The sequence below is a fragment of the Melozone crissalis genome, unplaced genomic scaffold, assembly GCF_028551555.1.
Source record: "Melozone crissalis strain CALT ecotype California unplaced genomic scaffold, PUWL_Pcris_2 ptg000016l_1, whole genome shotgun sequence".
In the NCBI taxonomy this organism is placed as follows: domain Eukaryota; kingdom Metazoa; phylum Chordata; class Aves; order Passeriformes; family Passerellidae; genus Melozone; species Melozone crissalis.
In genome coordinates, this window is record NW_026535794.1 from 53,146,784 (window position 1) to 53,166,452 (window position 19,669).

Here is a 19,669-nt window from a genome sequence, read left to right on the forward strand (position 1 = left end):
GTATGTAACACAGCAATGGGAGAAAGATCCCCAGAACACCCCCCAAAATGAACAGGAATCCCTAGTACCCTCTAAGAGCCATAATGATCCCAATAAACAAATTGTGCATGAAAATGCGGAGCAGAACTCACTGAGGTCTCCTGCATTTTGGAAGATTAATTATTCACCTACCAATAAGGCAATGTCAAAAATGTCAAACATCAGAAGTGACTGTCTCACAAATGACAACTGTGAGACACAATTCTGTGAAATACAAGGTATAGCACTGAGCAGTGAATCATCCAGTGTCTGTACACTCAAACCCCTAAAACATCATACAGATAAGATGAACACAGCAGTGGCTCACAGCTATTATTGCAATGGACATTTTGTAGCAGCAAAGGGAAGGATCTGAAGGAATAAAGTAACAAAGTACTCAGGCAGTCTCCTACAACCGACTCAATGAGTAGAGAAAGCCGTTTGAAGTGAGTTGTCACTTTGTTGCAAAAACAAAGTACTTCAGTCATGTGAATTATCTAGCAAAAGAAGAGGCAGAGGGCACAAGAATGTGTAGTTAAGAATAAGCATTATTATAAGAAAAAGCAAATCCAGAGAGATAAAAATAAGATCAATAGACAAAAACATTGACCTGGGATTCAAATACAATGAAGCAGAGGAGAAAAATGCCCTCGCAGCAGAGTTTTAACTTGTAGAAAGCTGATGACATTAAAATTACCGTACAAAAGGAGAAAAATGGCCAAACTATGGACAAAGATTTTTGTCAAAAGACAAACAGAAAATTACATTCCATAGTAATGCAAGAACAGAGGTAAATTTAGTCTCATTTAAATAAATAAATAAATAAAATACTACAACTAAGCTCCTGACCAAAATATTGTAGTAGGAGGAGACGAAGGAGAGAAAGGGGTCATATATGATAAACTGGACTGTATCCAAATGAGATGGCAGTGGAACAGGACCACACAAGATACCCAGAGCTATAGCAAAAGATGCAAAGCTGTGCATTAGGGGGTTGGAGTTAGAAGACAATTAGTATGGATTTAATGCAAAAGGAATATCCGAAAAATAGAGTGCACAGTATAATGGTGACAAATCAGGAGCAGGATGGTATACAGGTACCAAAGATGAAGGCAGAGGAGAAGATTAAGAGAGAGTTCAGGGAAGAATAAAAAAAAGCTGAGGGAAGATATGAGGTTCACATGGGCAGGGGCAGGGAGGAGAGGGGAGAGGAGAGGAAGCAGTAGGAATCAGGTTCACAACATCCTAAAGGAAGTGATTCCTAATGCAACAGCTAGTTGAGTTGTGAAATTCATTTTCAAATACAACGCAGGTACAGATGGGTTCAAAGGAATGCAGAGGAGATTTCATGGAGCAGATCTCTGTTGTAAGATACTAAATCCAAAGAAATTCAAGCAGTTAAAGTTTCTGAGCAGCAAATGGTTGGGGTAAGGTTAAAGAAATCATAGAGAAAAATGGTTTTTGCTCACAGGTGACAAAAATCCCTGCAAAACACCATCTCATTGCCTTAGTAAGTCTAGACCAAAGATTTTTCCCCTTAGGCCTTCACATCTGTTCACAGTCCACCCAGGTGATGACTGTCACAAACACTTAAAGTCAGTAAAAACTGATGCTTCCACAAGGAGAAACACCTTGCCTTCCTCCCACTTATTCCCAGTCTTTGCTGGTGTTTGCTTGCATTGCCATAAGCCTTCATGGAACAGCAAAGCAGACCTCACTCTGGGTTAAAAGCACACAGCATAAAAGAACTGGTTACTTCTAACCTGGGTCACTTCCCTGACACAGCTCTCCATGCAGGCACACAAATGCATGTCCTCACCCAAGGGAATGACTAACATGCAGAAAAGAGTGGCTAGAGAAGCAGAAAGATGCACTGGGATTATTTAGCCTGGAGAAGAAAAGGCTCAAAGGGGATCTAATCAATGTGCACAAATGGCTGGTGGAATGGAGTGAGGCAGACTGAGCAAGGCTCTGCTCAGTGGTGACCAGTGATAGGACCAGAGGCAATGGGCACAGACTGAAATACAGAAAATTCCCTTTAAGAAATAAAAACATTAAAAAAGAAAAAAAGCCCCAAACAACTGTGAGGCCTGAAGAATGCAGGTTACATAGATAATTGGATGGCAGATTTGACATAACATTCCTGTGGGAGATCACATCCCTGCTACAAGAGCATTAAGTACCTGAAAATTTTGGGTCAATACACTGAAAATAGCTAAGTATTTGTGGCAGAGCATGACAAGGATCTCTGAAAGATTCCCATTTTTGTCCATGGACAGCAGAACACCTCTAAGGAAACAGAAAGAACTTTTCAAAATATTTTTTCCTTCATGTGTACTTGGCTATCTGTACTCAGCCTAGAAAAAGACTAAGCACAGTGAGAAAGCCTCTAATTTGCCTTTGCTTCATCTGTCAACAGACTAAAAGTTTGACACTTCCAAGTTCTGTCCAGCTAATAGAGCACTGCAAGATTAGTTCTGCCTCCTGCTATGTGAGTACCTTGACTGGGAAACCAGGGGCACAGCAGAGATACCCTCCAATCCACCAACCAGCAGAAGAGATGCCAGGCTGGGGGAGACTGAAAGGTAATTGTACACACAAGATGCAAGGCAAGGACTAGCAAACAAGCACAAGGAATTTGTTAACAGAATCAGAAACAATCTCAGGATATTAAAAAAAATCCATTAACTGTCTCTTTCTTCATCTTAGGAGATGACAAACTGCTGTTGTTGAGCAGCTTCTTCTGAACAAGAAACTGTTCAACTGTCAAACAAATGCACTGCCACACTAAAGAAATGCATTTTCCACATTCATGTTTTGCCAGACTAAACAGCTGGAGGATAGTCTTCAACATACCAGAGCAATCCAGAAGGCAAAGAGTGAAGGTCTTTGAAGGAATAAGACAAATCACCACAAAAGTCTAAGACTTTAATTGAAGCCATCATTTTTCTGTCCATTGCACTAGTGACTAGTTTGACTGCCGCAAGAGAAGTGAAGCCAAGATGGGAAGCCAAAATTTGTCTCCTTGGTAAGGACCACTTTCAAACAATCTGGTGAGAGTTTGTCTTTGCTATATCCTAAGACAGCCCCACTGTGTTAAAATACAGGCCATTTTGCAAACAAAAATAAGAAGGTCCCAATACCACTGAAACAGGAGGGGCCAAACAGTAGCACTATACTTAGTTTGCACCAGATGCTTGAAAGCCCAAACAGCCATAAAAAATGTGTTTGTGAGGTAGAAGGAAGTTGAGATAATGAGAAGAAAAAAAGTTGCTCCCAGCAGTGTCAGGAGGGAAGAAAAGAGAAACTCACTTGCACAACATTTGAATCTAACCTGGGAAAATTGAATTCAAAAAAGGGAGCAGGGATCCTGTTCAAGGTGATCTTGCCAAGCCAAAAAGCAACTCTGTATGTTTGGGGGACGGGCTTTCCTCACTGATGTGTTTTTGTTTTCCAGTGCACAAGCATTAGAAAACTGCAAACTGAGAAATCTGTGTGGTCTCCGTCCCACATAAATATGCAGTGAATATTTCCACAGTTATTTTAAGACCTCATGGGCCAAATGCATCCCTAGTGCAAGATCAGTGACTTAAACGAACTTGGCATAAGCTGAGGCATGGGCCTCAGGCTTCCATGAAGTAAATACAATAGTACAGCACTTTAATGATGTGCACTGGAGATGGGAGATAATTTTTAAGAAAGGGCTGTATAAAGAAATGGCAGAGTAGGTCAAGTCTCATTCTCTGCACTGTGGGAAATCAAAGCATTCTGAAGTTTTCTTTACAGCTGAAACATAACAACAACCACCACCTTGCCACACCTCCATGTCTGATCTCTCCCAACTGGATCTGATCATTAAACAAGGCTGCAGGGCTCCAGATCCTCTGAACAGTTGCCAGCTGCAGTACAAACACATTCTCATGAGGAACATTTTGATTCTGTTTAAAACAGCATTTTTTTTTGACAGAAAACTGTTCCACTGGCAAATTTTCATGCAGCTTCACTACTTAATATGCCTCCCCTCCTCCCACACATGCATGCTCCAGAACTACTTCCAGAAGATAATTATACTGCATGTTCACAGTGTATTGGATTTGCTCCTGCCAGGTCACCTGTCTTCACTGGGAGCGAGAGACTCCAAAGAAAAGAGTCATCAAAACAAGGGTGATGCAATGTCTACACATAAATGACACATATTCTCCAAAAATACCTGCAAATAAAAATAGATGGAGTTTTGGGGGGATGGGGGTGGTTTAAGAGGCTTGGTAAGTAGCTTCATGGTAGCTCACAAATTCAGCTCTTTACTCAAGCAGCTATCTATCAGAAAACGCGAATTGTAATTATTTCACCAACCTTGATCAACAACTCATGACTTGCTTGTGATTTGTGGGGGTCTCTAGTTTCCAGCAAATAATGCAACAGTGCTGCACAGATCTGAGTACTATTTGTATCTCCATCTCTTCCCTGTGACTCAGCATTCAGCAGGGCTGCCAAGGGCTGGTCCAAGCTCCCGAACCACACCTGAAGCTGGGCAAGCCCAGCAGGACAGCACTGCAGGGATGTGAACTACAGCAAGAGGAGGAACATCAGAATTGGTTAGCAGTCTCTGAAACAAACAGTCTTCTCAGTGCCAGCCCTCTCTGCTCTAAAACAGGATTTTTTTTCCTCCACAGCAATTACATAAAATTGGTTCATTATGCAGAAGACTTGCTACCTCCAGCAGATGCAGTATTTGCCTGCTGACTTAGGCTGAAAAAGTTTTTTACCTCCTGCTTCCTTTAAAAAACATGTGTGGGGAAACAAGAAAAAAAAAAAAAACAAACCCTCAAAAGCTCCTAGAGGGAGCAAACTTATTTTATTCCTGAACTGCAGTTTTAACTATGTTCCTCTAATGAGAATTGGCATGAAGTCCAACTGAGACCTCTGCAGCTACAAAGTCTCCCTCTCACCCTACCATCTATCAGAATCCATGAAAAGAGAATCAAGGAAAGTGGTTATGGAAAGACAATGGTTTGGCTGAGTGGGGCACCTGGAAAGTGTTTCTCAGCAATCTCTCCATCTTCTCACTCAAATTTAGAGGTGAGCCCAACAACTTTCTAGGCTCTGATCCAAGGTCCTCTGAGGTTATAACATATGATATGCAGCTTATCAAAGCTCTGACTGAATTACACCAGTATCCTGTTACATGGGAATTCGTATTTGAAAGCTTTCATATTCACCATTAGCTACCAGGATTCCACTGAAGAAACTGTTGCATAAAACAAGCCAAATGAACATGCAAATTCCCACTGGATGCATCACTGAGGCATGAATAAAAACAGTTCAGAAGACTAAGACTGAACATAGATATTCTGGGTCAGATCAAAAGAATGGGGCTTACGCAAAATTCAGGCATTGAAGCTGAAAATGATACTCACTGCTACTCAGTCCTGCTCTCTGCATAAGAGGATTCAGGAACCTCGTGTTCTGCTCCTGTGCATCGCAGAAACACCAGGCTTGACAACCCACGTGCTACTCTGCATATAAAACACCAGAACCAGCGCTTGCCAAAGGCACACACAAACTCCCCCTCTACCCATTAAAGCAGAATTATGCTCCCTCATGCTCTCTGGCTCAATGAATCTTCAGATGTTCCATGTAGAACACAACAACTTTGGCCAGATGCATGTAAAGCACATCCCATACACACTTAAGAGAAGTTCTCTGCCTGTTAGGACACATTCCTGGAAAGTCACAGATCTAGGTCCTAGATCTAAATCAGGTACAAGAGAAATAGTAACACCCTGCCTGGGGAGGGCAGCTCCTCCCTGAACACCACACCTCACCCAATACACCAGTTCTGAGTTCCTGCTTTTGAGGACCTGCCTCCCTTCAGGCACTGTTAACCAGTTTTGCACTTCATCCAGGGCACAATGACACTGAGGGGGGCAGAGATGCAGCAAGCTGCTTTTGCCTTCATTACACGGGGAATAAAAGTCCTGGGGACAGCAGAGCCCTGCACATAAACCAGTCTCATGCAGCCAACTCAAGATAATCTGTCATGCCTCCCTTTCTGGTGCAGCGTTGTATTCATATTGTTGTATTTCATATTTCTAGAGTCCCATACCTTCTGGGTAGTTTTCTCACACACAGCTCTTCACAGCAGTGTTGTTCCTGCTTCTTCATCAGGGCTCCTCCAAAGCTCTCCCTGACTGGCCAACCCACCCCCTTTTATCCCAGTTATCTTCATTAGCCACAACTGCCACCCAACTAAGGACATCACAGCTGCAGCCCATTTAGAACAACTAGGATTGGGGCAAGGCCACTTATACAATACATATATTTCCCTAGGACTCCTACTATAGTGCAGCACTGGCTGAAACATGGCTATAGTGTCCTGGATATAAGCTAGTAAACTCACGATATGCTGTATACACTTAGCAGCTTAGATCTTCATTTGCTTAAGGCCCTGTTATCACTTTTCATTTCAGCATGTGGATGCCCCCTCTCGTGGTCCCACAAGGATTATCTGGATTAGCAACATTGCATTTATATCCTTTTTGGTCCAGGTAGCTAAAGCAGATGACCTGGGTTTTCAGTGAGTTATTAGAAGGCCATCAAGTAGACTGATCTCCTGTCCACCTCAGACCTACTGTGACAAGGTCACAAGTCAGCCAAGCATATTATTCACGACCCTTGCCAAGCTGCCGGATAATTCGGTGTTAAATCAGACACCTCCTCAAACACCCTATTTCTCATCTTGCCCTCGCTGAGCCAGCTTGACAGCCCATCTCATGCAAACCCTGAGCCTACTACCACTGCCACCACCTACACACCAGCTCTCCTAAGGTGCCTTGTCTCTCTAAGGTCAGCGGGACTCCCTCAGCAGGAACATCACGCGTGCACACGCAGTGCTGGCAGAACTAGGTTGGGAAAAAATAGGTCAAACCAGGCATATATTTAACTTGGAGAACAAACCTCTTCCCAACAAATAATATATACACATATGCACGAAATCCACATTTTATAGCCATTAGAAAATCATCCTTATAAGAACTAGGCAACTAAAATATTTTACAGAAGCAGAGGCTCTACCAGAAACATTTATATTCCCACTCCAAACAGAGGTTTAAACATACAACCTCTCCCCCACAGCCCTACATCATCCTTTTGCTGTAATCAAGCAACTTCTTTCTCTACTATCTTTTGGGAAGTTGTTACTTATTTCCACTCAGAGCCTTAGACATTTTTTAGGGGTTTTTTGAAAGATAGTGATGGTGCAAGGTTGAAAAAACCCTGCAGGGAGCCTGGCCTGAGCCACTACCTCTATTCCAAACTTCAAAAAGTCACCTTTGCAGACAGAGTGGGTCGGGAAAGGAGGCATGAGGGCAGCCTGCCCCTTTCTAGAAGTATTGCAGCAACTTCCCTGGGCTTCTGATGATCTTCGAAGATGGATAAGCCAATACAGCCCACATGTCAAAAAATTACCATGTGGCTCCAACAAGCAAGTCAAGCAGCTGCTCCTTAGATTCCTTTTCTAGAAGATACTGTCCTCTTCCACCCACTGTAGGCTCCACCTCTACACAAACCTCAATAACTCAACTGGCAAGCTGAAGACAGAGAGGCACCCAGAACACTTCACCACACATTTGCTGCAGTTTTGCTGCATTTCCTGCTTGTCATTTTGTTCCCACATAGCAAAACTTTTTCATTCCCTGCCCAGCAACAGTAAAACCTAATTTGTAAATTGCCCTAAGCACTTCATGATAAGCAAGTGCCCTCCCAACACCACGCAAAAGCTAGCAATATTTAAGGACTCAGAGACATACAATTAGGTGATACATGCTTTTAATTAAATGTCCTAACATAATTGCTCAAATACACATACTAAGGTTTTAGCCTACATCATGTTATTGGGTATGGAGAATTAGTCTGAGTTATTAAACATGTTTTAATTATCTGAAACATGAAATTGCATGACCAATGCTACCTGTGCAGCAAACTGCATTGCAAAGAACAGTACTTTGCAATCACTTGGTTCTTGAGCAGAGGGAAGGTAGAAGGGGGAGAACAGACTATCAAAGAGACTGAAAACACATGTGCAGAGAGGGAGTCTGAATATCTGCAGCAAGGATTCTTTGAAAGTTACAGTTCTGAGGAGCATGAAAGAATTAAGGCAAAGTCAAATTTCAAGAGTGGGAAATATTCTACCACCAGGATGCAGTTTCCTGACCAACATAAGAACTGCTGGCTTTAGTCAGGTGAGAAATCTTATTCTTTAATGGGAGCTTTGTTCACACACAAAGCAAAATCCTTAAGGAACATTAAGGAACAAAAAGGAAGGTAAATGAGGTACCCTGACCCTTATAAATCACCAAAGTGTTCGCTCTTGGAAAGGGGTCTACCACAGGACCATGTGTTTCTCTACTGAAATAATCTTCTAGCCTAAGAAATGGAGGAGAAAATACAGTTCAGCTCATTAGTCCTTAATACCTGGTTTGGGTAGTGATTTCTGTGGCTGTTTCTGCTGTAGCCTGCTGCTCGAGTAATGAGAAAGAAATGTCAGTGCTTCACGCTGGCACAGGACACAGCTAGCTTCCCTATGACACTCAGTTCTGTAAATAAATAAATAAATAAAAACATCAGAGGCCTTGTCTTTCATCAAGAAAAGTTCCAAATAACTTTAGAAGGAGCATTGCTCATTCTCAATGCTCAGACCAAACTCAATAACACTTTATCTCAGCATCATGGCTTGCCTGTGACTCAGGGTACACATGTAATGTTTCTGAATCATGGCCTCACATTGGCTACCACTTGAGAGCATGGTGCAGTCAAACTAGGCAAACTAAGAGTTCATGGAAAGTCCTTACTCCTTACCTCCACACAGCTTTCCCATGCCTGTAACCAAGAATAGGAGACCATCTAATGGCTACTGGGCATTTCATGAGTCTCAAACAGCATCATCTTGGAAACCTGTGTTCTGACTCCAAGATTAAATATTTCATCTGCTTACCCCACTTTTCATGGCTAAGCATGTAGCAACTAAACTTTGGTATTTAAATCAAGATGGGGCTTCAGAGAGTAAATCTGGTGTTTTATTTGTCTTCTTAAGGCAGCCATGCAGTCACACATGAAACATACTTCATTGAAGAAAAGTGTATATATTTTTCAAATTAAAAATTCTAGGGTCTCTCACATGACTTTTTTTTAACACATCATTAAAGAACACTGACAAATACCCCAATACTTGACAGATGTTCTGCATTAAAATGTGAATGCTAAATTTAAATTTTCTTCAGGCTGCATTAAGACCTTGGAATAAGACAGTATCTCTTACTTTAATGACACTATCAGTCTTGAAAGGGCACAGATTTCAAAAGAAAAGCAGCAAGTTGTCCAGGTTGGGGACATCAGATGATCACATTCATCCCAGTAGTTTGTCAAGCGCTTGTAATAGTGCCCAGATGCCCAGACAGGTAGTCCCACACACCTGAGTTACTGTGTCCAGCTAGAAGGACTGCAGTTCAGACAGTTTAGGAAGAGCCTTATAACAGGCATACAGTTCACATGCAAATCTGGATTATTCCCAACTTCAAGGCTTCTTACCTAGCTTAGCAAAATCTCTACAACATGTAATGTACATGCTGCCAAAGAGACAGACTTTGGCAGGATAGTTTGTTTTGGGGAAGAAGAAAAGTCACGGCAACTCCTAAGATGCAGAGAGAAGCTCCTTGACCCATCCCTGCTCCATACAACCACAGTAAATAATGATTTGTTTGACCATCTTATCAAAAATTCCCCCCCCCCTCTATTGCTCTCCTCCTACCCTTGGGAAAAGCAGACTATTTCCTGCTCTACCTCTTCTGCTTACACATGTTTCAGAGAGTTATTCCTAACCAATCCTCCTCTCTGTATACAGTGAGTAGCACAACATCAGATCTTCTCCAGCTTGCAGGATGCCATCCTAAATTTTACAAGGAGATGTGTGAAAGCATTTGGTTGGCACCAGAAATACAGCAGGCTCCTGCTTCCTTTAAAAAAAAAAAAAACAGACAGGCCTATTGAACCACACATTTTAGGACCTGAGGAACCTGATTTGGCAATGGAAGGTGCACACGGCACACATTTTCCTATGAAATGGAAAAATTAATTTTACCACATGACACATTTCAGTCCTAGTGTTCAAGAGGTCATTAACAAAACTACTTTAAAAGCTGCTAATAGAAACAAATGCCCTCAACATCACAGACTTCCCAGATGACTCCTACTATGGAGATGGATGACAAATCACTCCGTCAGTGATCTCTAAATTCCATATTGACTACACTGAAGCAATTAACCATTTATTTTTAGAGCATGTTCCATTTTAAACACAAGTGATTCAGTCCAAGATATATTCTATACTCCATTGCTATTTAATGGGTTAACAACTCTCACATTTAAATGGATTTTAATTCTGGGAGAAATACTTGCCTTTTTGATTTTGCCTCCAGATGTTGGCTGGGAATTTTAATTCAGGCTTGAAACCAAACAAATGTTGGTGCTCTACAAGCATCTGCAGAGAAATATAAAAATATCTGGAAAGTGTGAAAGAGCAAGCCTGTTTTGCTAAATGCATGAAATGAAACCTCAGCCTAGGTCTCAATAATAGGTTTCCTGACTGCTGTGCACACGCTCTCTCCCACAGACCTTCTGCTCTGCAGCAGGGGAACGCTGCCTGCACTGCTGTGTCCTCGGAGAACTTCCCAATACAATGGAGCACAGCGATTCCCTGGGGAACACGGCTGATCACCGACTTCGAGATTTCAAACACAAGCACCGGGGTTTCCCCGTTTTAGGATCTCGGAGAAACGGCCTGCGTTATCACTCCTCCCCGGCTCCCAAGCCACCTCACAGTTTATCTGCATTATAGGCAATGTTCTGGACTAAAGGATGAGGAGCTGGGATCAAGCTAAAGCTGTTTGAACTCACGGAAAAGGAGGGTGAGATTATTAGTGGAAAGTTGAGGAAGGAGAGTCCTGAAGAGCTGACAGTGGTTTCTGCTGCTGCCGCCACTGGAGGGAGAGGACAAATGGGAGCTGCAACAGGTACTGCAGCAAGGGAGCCCTGCTCAGCTGCTGCCCTGCTCCAACCCAGCTCCTCCCTGTTGCAAAATCAAAAGCAGTCCACAGCCAGCCACTTGCCCCCAGCAGTCTGCTGCCCGGGACAACAGCCCATTTCACCTGTAGTTTGGACCAGTCTTTCTGGTCCATTTTCCATAAACATCTGAGATTGAGCACATCATCTTGCCGAGGGACAGTGCCAGCATCTCCTAAGGAGCCCTGCCTGAAGAACCCAAACTTCCTACTTCAGAGCTAACAACAGGATACCCTAGCCAGACATGGCTCACCAAAAAAGGCCAAGACTGACTCACAAGCCCATTATATAGCTTCCTAGCCACCATTCATTAACTGTAAGGAAAATGACCCTGGGCTCCCTGCATCAAAGAACCTTGCCATTTCTTCTTAATTAATTCTAAGCATCTTGCTGGCCTCAAATCTCAGCTGGAAAAAATCAACTAAAGTAGGCGGCATCTTATCTTGCTCTTTGCTACTGACTGCATTTTTATTTTTTCTGAGTTGCACGACCCCCACCCTTCTGAGATTACCACTAGAAAACAAAGTATTGCTGTGTTTTAGGACAAATACGTAAGTACATAAGATCTAGTCTGTTTTAAGCTTTATTAGAATTAATGGTCATTGTATCTAAGGCCAATAGAAATACACTTCTAAGGAATTAAACCAAATGCCTGCAGTATTTGCCATTCAGCCACTGCAGAATCACAAGAGCACATGAAATGTTACTGGAGAAATGGGTAAAAAAAGCCTTAAACAGAAGCAAAACTGACTCATCTCCTTATTGCCAAAACCGAGAAAGCCACTGAGTGTAAACAAACAACAGACATCCTGAAGAAAAGGGGGCGTCACAATTCCCTTTCCTGCTAATGGGCAGATACACAAACCCGTATGGGCAGGATCACCCTCCAGCTGCTGCAAGCACTCTGAGGGACACGGCCAACGCCACAGCAGCATTCCCGGCAGCACAGGTGCCACTGGAGGCAAGGGAGCATCCGAGGTGATGGTGACTCCCAGAGCAATGATGGTTCACAGCTGTACCTGCTGGGAAGCTGTGGCAGCTGCAGGCATGATCCGCTCATGTAAGGTGTATACGGACACCCAGCTGAACTGTGCGGGGCACTGCTCACAAATGCGTAATGTTGGCTTAGGCTGGCAAGCACCCCGTCTACAGAACAGGAGGGACAGTGAGCCAGAGCACTTGCTTAAAGCTTGAGTTCTCCTCCCTATCTCTAGAGGCCTACAAAGGCTATGATCTGTACATGCTGAAGCCAGGCTTTGTGGGTACCCCTAACTTTGGAGGAAACTACATAGGGAAAGACATAGGACCATAGAGATATTTAGAAAGATCAAAAGTCATAATGAGGACAAGTTACGTTCTCTGGAAAAATCTATCATCACAAAAAAAGATGTTTTCGAATAGTTTCTTTTTTTAATTACTAAAAGCTCTTCTGTTTGAACTTTGCAACTGGTATGGAAATGAGGAGGCTGTTTTGCTGGGTGTTTTTTACAAGCATCTTTCAGAGGTGAAACCACAGGGGCAACCTTAATCCCCTGTATCCACAAGGCAGATCCAAGAGCTTTAAAACACAGGTAACCTATCCTCTGTATTAGAACAGCTCCTGGCCCAACACCAACTGTCCAACACCATCACTTTCACAACTTGAATCCTCCCCACAGTACCACGGCCACATCTTTTGCAGTATTTCAAAAGGCAGCTAATAAGCTAGATTTCACTCTCACTATTTTTCCAAGTCACTGCATTGTTTGTAAGAAGACTATTCAAAAGGAGACAAGGAGAAGGATTTAGCACTACCTTGAATGAATGCTACTTAGCATCTGACACAGCACGTGCAAAACTTCATGAAGCTTCACAGGGATTATCTCACAATAGCAAAGGATGTAAGATCGCATGCCATGTACATGAAACACAAAGCCACTGAAAAATGCACCTCAGTAACAAGTCTTAGCCAGTTATTTATTGGAAAACAGTAAGGACCATATGTTTATTAGAATGCACGTAAAATACTGAGCATATGGATTTGGAATTAATTCTTCGGCATGTTCTGAGCACGTGTACACAGTTTGCTTTCAAATTAATCAGCATCACGTTCAGATATTGATAGATCCTGATAAAAGCACTTAAGTGGATCAGTTCATGCTCTGGCCTCCTCTGGTTTCAAATGAGTAAGCTGACTGACACTAAAAGTTTAGGAGTCCAAAGCTCAGGTCACATTAAGTCAGAAACATATCAGCAATAGCATCACACAAGTGACAAAACATGCCCTCCACTCTTAACTGGCATGCTGCTGGCTGCTCACAAATGCTGGACATCAACCTCTCTTTGTTCTGACCCAGCTCCCTGCTCACCCTCCTGAAACAAACAAGTAAACAGACCCCACATTTCCCCTGTAAGAACACACACTCCTTTCCCCTGTACTAGACTGAGACTGCATTGACAGAATGAGTGGTGTGGGTTGACTAAGTGTGTGCTGCCTTTTACATCTTGTTCTGGTTCCAGAATGAAAATCAACATTGCACCTGTGTTGTCCAAACTGGGTGTGCACTTCAGAGACAGACAGAAGGGAAGCAGAGAGAGCAGCCAGGATACATACCGTACTCCACTTCTTCACAAAACACACGTACTACACAGAGAAACGATAATCCCTTCTTAGTGGAAAATCCAAATTTTCAAAATGAATCCCCAAGCCAAAATGAATTACTGTAATAACAGCAATCCTCGCATGAGCACTAATCAGAAAGGCACAGCTGACCACCTGCTATGTGCCACCACTGGCACAGCAGCACCCTGCCCCTAATTGCTGCCCAGTTCAGACAGGGCTAGGTGCCCCACAGAACACGACAGTGGTGCTGGTAAACACAGGGACAGGAGCCTGACTGACTGTTGTACAGTCTCACTACGCACTTCTGCTGAGTGCAGCACATATATTAAAAGAAAAAAAAAAAAAAAAAAAAAAAAAGAAAAAGCACTACTGCAGCTCCAAACAGCAGGATGCAAAAATCTAAACCCAAGCCAAATCATTTCTTCTGCAACTACAGAAAAACACACGGGAAACGATGCAATAGAGAACAAAATGAATTGTACTGCCCGTGTCAGTGCAAACCCATTATCTATGCAGGCTGCAAAATGAGAAACGCAGCGTTTGACAATGCTACAGGCTAGGGCAATGTTCTTAACATACTTATAAGTTATTTTATTTAATTGCTAACAAAAAAAATGCAGTTACATAATAACACAAGGTAATAACCAAAATATGAAGTCACAAGATTGGCTTACAGCAACAGAGCACCGGGGGGGGGGGGGGGGGGGGAGCAGTTCGTGCTTTAAATTTTGCTGCATTGTCAGGGAGCCAAGAACCAAAACTGGGGGCTTCTGCTTTCACAAGGAAAGGACATAACCACCAAAAATTCGGCACGGGACTCTTCATCACCGCCTGCGCGCATCCACATCCCCAAATGATGTCAATCCCCGCCGGCACGTCGCTCATCATAATTCTACACTATCTGGTCGCTAGTGGAATTCAGCCGACAGGCCGGCGGCTCAGCCCGTATCCCACCGGGGCCCAAGGAGCTCCCCGGAGAGCGAGCCCTGCTCACCGCCCCCGCCCAGGGCAGCGCTCACGGCCGCGGCCGGGGCTCCCATCCCGCACGGACCTCCGAGGCACAAAGGCGGCACGGCGCAGCCGGGCACGGTGACAGCGCACACCCACGACCCGCCACCGCATCCCGCCGGCCCCGGGGAGGGCCTTTCCCGGAGCCGAGGCCGCTACCAGCTCCATCCCGCCTCGCACTTCTCCGCTGGGAGCCGACAGCACCCGCCCGCGCCCCACCACCCTCACCCGGGGCCGGGCGGCAGCAGCCCCTCGTACCTGCACAATGCCGGCCTGGGCACAGCTCATGCTCCCCCGGCGAGGGCAGCTCTCACATCCCACACGTGCCTGTCAGCCGGCAGGGAGGAAGGCGGGCGGGCTGCCGGCGTGTCAGCCCCCGCCGAGCCGCACCATAGTCCAGCACCGGCTGATACGCCCCGCAGCACCGCCGCGCTCCCTCCTCCTCTTCCTCCGCCCCGCCAGCCTCCTCCCACCTCGCCGCCTGTCGCTGGGTACCGGCCGCCTGGAGCCACCCACACGCCGCGGCGGGGCCCGGCAGCGCCGCCCGGCCCGGCCCGGCCCGGCCCGCCCCTCAGCGCTCCTCCCGCCCGGCCCGCGCTGCCCAGGCCGCCCGCCCGCCTGCGGAGCCCACCCCGGGCCGCCCTCCCGCTCCTCTCTCACCATCCTGCCCCGCACAGCATCCCCGCTCTCCGCGACTGATCGCACGGGGACATCGCCGCACGCAGCCCGGCTCACCACGCACCGGGCGTGGAGGCGGAAAAAATCAACGTGTTCTCCTCTTTGCGCCTTGAAGTCGGGACTGATGCCCTCACATCAACTTCTCACCGGTGCCAGAGCCTCCGGGGTGATCATTAAAGCCTTTTCCCCGCTCACCTGAGCAAGAGCTAGGGCGGCACTGCTGCTCTGGCAGCGGTCTCCTCCCCTAGGGAACACGCACCTTGCACCACCGTCATCTCCTGCCTCTCCTCCTGGGACAGGGGTTTGTGACTTTAACCCCTGGACAAAGAAAGTCACAGTACCACAACTGTGAAAAGAGCAAATTTCAAAATGCAATTCAGGATGGGGACAGAGGTGCTCTACATGCGTTCCTCCCACAGGTCTTGCAAACCGGTTCACCAGAACCAGACCACGAGCTGATGGAACTGCAGGGGGCTACAGCTTCCAGCAGCAACTTGCTGTGAGTGCATCCACTGGTCGAAAGGGCTGAAGAACAGCGCTTCTTGTCAGCTGGCAGAGGGAAAAGACGAAACAGTCCTGCAGAGGCCCACTTACCCCCTCACCTAATTTTTCTAGATAAAAGGTTTTTTTAAACAGCATGTTTTAAAAACCATGCTGTTGGAGTAGTTTCACACCCACCCACTACTAAGTATATCAATTTTTTCAAGACTCTTCTGGACCTTAACTTGTATCCTAAAGCAAAAACATGTTGATGAAAGCCACAAATGTGTCCAGTAATTTCATAAATGAAGCTACGTTTGTTTCTAAAACCTTCTTAGCTTCTTAAACCCCTCTTGCAAATTTCTATGTATCTAACACTTCCGGTGCTTGGTATCAGTGCAAGAAATACCAATTTTGATTTGCTCATCAGTTCACTCCAAAATACTTTCAGACACATTGTGGCCTCTCATTTCCACTTGATCATCCAATTTTCTTTCTTGAAGAGGTGAAACGGGAGAAATTAGAATCGTATAAGCAGAACCTCAGAAGGAAAATCAAATTGGATTTGGGGAACTACCACACACGATACCAGCAAGTGGGCTAATTCCCTGTGCATTGAGAGTGGGAAGAAAGGGGTGCCTATCATCAAAAAGCAGCTCCAGCTCTTCACCAGGAGCAGGGCAGATCAAAAGGCATACCAGGTCATGAAAGCCAAGTGACCAAATGTGCACCTCAGAAACATCTTCTGCACGTGTTTGGGAAATTCAGGTGATGTTTGGGCAAGCACACTGGCTCTCCTCATCCAGCAAAGCTATCCACTGATCATAGATTGCAGTGGGCCATGATGACAAAATCCTACAGGAGGCCTCCAAACAGATATTTCCCTCCTTGTTTTAAATCTGTATATCAGCATTTACACTGGAACTGCCTACAGTAGGCATGTGCTTTTGCCTTTGCACTTTGAAAGTCTAAATAGGAAAGAAAAACAGAGAGATGAGGGAGAGAGTCAGAGGAGTGAAAAGGTGAATTTTGCCCACAGAGTTCACACAGTAATTTTCTGGAACAGAGTAGAGAACTGGTCCAAGCGTCCTCACTCTTGATTCATTGCCCCCTCAGAGCTTTTATCCAGCTCCTTCTGCTCTTCTGGGTTACCGGTGTAATTTCTCATCATGTATTAAAATGAGACATGCTTCTCATCTCCAAGGGTGGACACATGTGTTGATTTTATCAAAAACATTAAGTTAGTGAAACCAGGAAAACCTGATAAATGCACCTGTTTAAAAACAGTCTAAATCCAGCAACTCAGACTTCAAGCTTGGTTATGAATTTTAGAGGCAGCTTAACATTATGGATGTGCATGAGGAGTAGAACCACCATGAACACATTCAGGGCCATGAGATTTGAAGCAGAAGACCTTGCCATGCACTGTGGACCTGGGGAGTGGAACCCTTTTAGGGGGACAAAGCATATGCTTTCCTCCTTAGAATCTACCACCCCGGCTTTCCTTTAAAACTGGAAAGAATATCCTGAATCTCCTACGAGAGAAGGAAGTTTAAAATTGTCCCCTGCTGGAATTTATGTAAAACCAGAGATCAAAATTAAGATCAAGAGGCAAAATGCATACCCACTTCCAGTAGACATCCACTCAGATACAGAACAGAAGATGAATGTGGCAACTGGTTCAGAAAATGAACCAGGCTTTGAAGAGGACATTTTGCCCTGCTGTTCCTCAAAAGAATGAAATTATACATATTGGAAATAAAGTGGCTTGCATTGTAACTTTGAATTTGACTGAAAAGGAAGAGAGTTGCATAATGCATAAGGAGCTTTAAAATTAGACTAAACTTTGGCAGTTCAGATTCTTATCTATATAATAAACAAACCTCTGAATTTCATATGCCTACCTTTTATACACTCCCCAGCCTCCCACAGACTAAGCAAAACAGCACATTTTGCTGTCCCACAGGCTTGCTGACAAGTCCTGGTGTCTTTTCAGACAGTAGATAAGCCCTATTCATGCCTCAGGACAGGTCTGCAGGCAGTACAAGATGAAGATGATTTGGGCAGCAAGTGACCAAGATACATGTCTGTTTTACAGGAAATTTTGCAGTTTTGACAGCCAGAGAGTAGTCCTGCAAGTGCAGGAAATGGAAGCAAGAAAAATTTGTCTTGGGGGAGTTGTGGAAAAAGCAAGATGAAGCAGTCTTGTCTTTTCCTACCAAATAATTCTGAAGTACATAAACACACACTTTTGAGTTGGCACAGGAGGGATTCCATTGCATTTCCAAAATGTGTCATTCTGGTGGCTCATGCCTGATCAGAGGAATGTCCACTTGGTATAGTATACTTTGTAATTCTTTATAAGTGCTTTGATCAAATAAGTGGGAAAAACCAGGAAAATTTGATGTTCTTAAAAAATGTCAGGCACACCTTGATCTGGAGAAACAGCTGTGTTGGTTGTTGTGTTATAGCCAATAAAAAAACCCAGGAAACCCTGCTGATGTCCTTTCCTTCAAGGCTCATGCTGATCTGGGTGATGGTGGTAGGACTAAGTAAGGCTCTCATAGAGTGTACTCATACCTTGCATTTGTAGGGGGCCAGGTACAAACAGACCCAAACCTTCCCAGGAGAGCTTTTCTGAAAGAAGGAATGGCCAATCTCTGAATCATTGACTAGGGATGCTCTTGTCTTAAAGCTCTATGAAGTCCAAGAGTAATTTCAAGCTGCTTAAGCTTTATATTGCCCCTTGAATGCATCAAAACTAGGAGCACAGCCATTATCCTGCCACTGGCTGTGGGGGGCCTTTAAATAAATAAAAACTGGATGATTGATAAGTGAGAATCCACCACCTTGGCAGAATAGGGCAATTTAGCAGTTCACATGTACATTTGGACGTATCCTAAGTTTTTATGCTGGATTCGTCTCCAGCTGAACTAGAAGCCACGTAGGTACATGTCTTTCTGCAACTTAGTATTCACTAAATTTTACCAATTAACACAATTTTTACCTGATAAAGACACTACCACTCAGATGATCTAGGGCAGCATTTCTCAATGCTAGGCTCATTTTGTTCAAGTGATATTCTCAGACCTGTCTTCTGTGGCTTCTGACTTTGGATTATTCGCTTTGTCGGGACTCAGAACTCTTGTTACTGACACACAAAGACTGTCTTTAAAGAGGGACCTGGCTGATGATGTCTAATGGTTTTTAGTGTATTTTGGCTTACATAGGTGGGATTGCTCATATTTCAGCTGGATGCCATGCTGATGCATAGCAGTAGGTACTTGTGTGGTGTAGATGCTCAGATTTCAGGCCCTAACAGAGTGCTTTCTTCTAGCTGCTCTTGGGCAGGAGCTGACTGTTAGTCACTGTAACCTTCCTTCCTTTCTGGCAGTCCAGATCTGAACATTTGGGGAGGCCATGATGGACATCCTCTTCAACAAATGACCAAAGGCTGTAACTGTTGGAGAATGGTATGGGGCAGGTGTTAAAGTCACTTCTGTCCTCGCAGGACTGCACCACCTTGTAACATTTTTCCTCAGAGGAGCAGACAGCATGCTATGCAACAGCCCTGACTCCATCCCTGTTTTATCCTGGGCATGCAGAGAAGTTTCTTTGCAGAGGGCCTGAATTACTGGAGTATTTAACCAACTTCATCAAAAGAATTCTAGCCCCTCAGCTGCAATCATTTGCATGGCATGATTTTTGCAGTTTCACCTAATTGTTTTACATGTAGATATATACACTAGTTTGACGTTTGCCCCTGTT

At 44.4% G+C, this 19,669-nt stretch overlaps 1 protein-coding gene across 7 annotated transcripts in view; it reads right to left on the reverse strand.

Annotated features, from left to right (window-relative positions):
* Nucleotides 1-15,473, reverse strand: part of HECW1 (HECT, C2 and WW domain containing E3 ubiquitin protein ligase 1) — a 254,267-nt gene extending 238,794 nt beyond the window's left edge. For 4 of the 7 annotated variants that reach the window (XM_054273223.1, XM_054273222.1, XM_054273218.1 and 1 more), the window contains exon 1: nucleotides 15,002-15,232. In XM_054273223.1, the coding sequence (XP_054129198.1) occupies nucleotides 15,002-15,031 (30 nt within the window). In that variant the 5' untranslated portion in view covers nucleotides 15,032-15,232. Of the gene's footprint in view, nucleotides 1-15,001; nucleotides 15,233-15,403 lie in introns of those variants that run through there. The other 3 variants (XM_054273221.1, XM_054273219.1, XM_054273224.1) reach the window with 3 other exon arrangements.
* Between the last annotated feature and the right edge of the window lie 4,196 nt (nucleotides 15,474-19,669).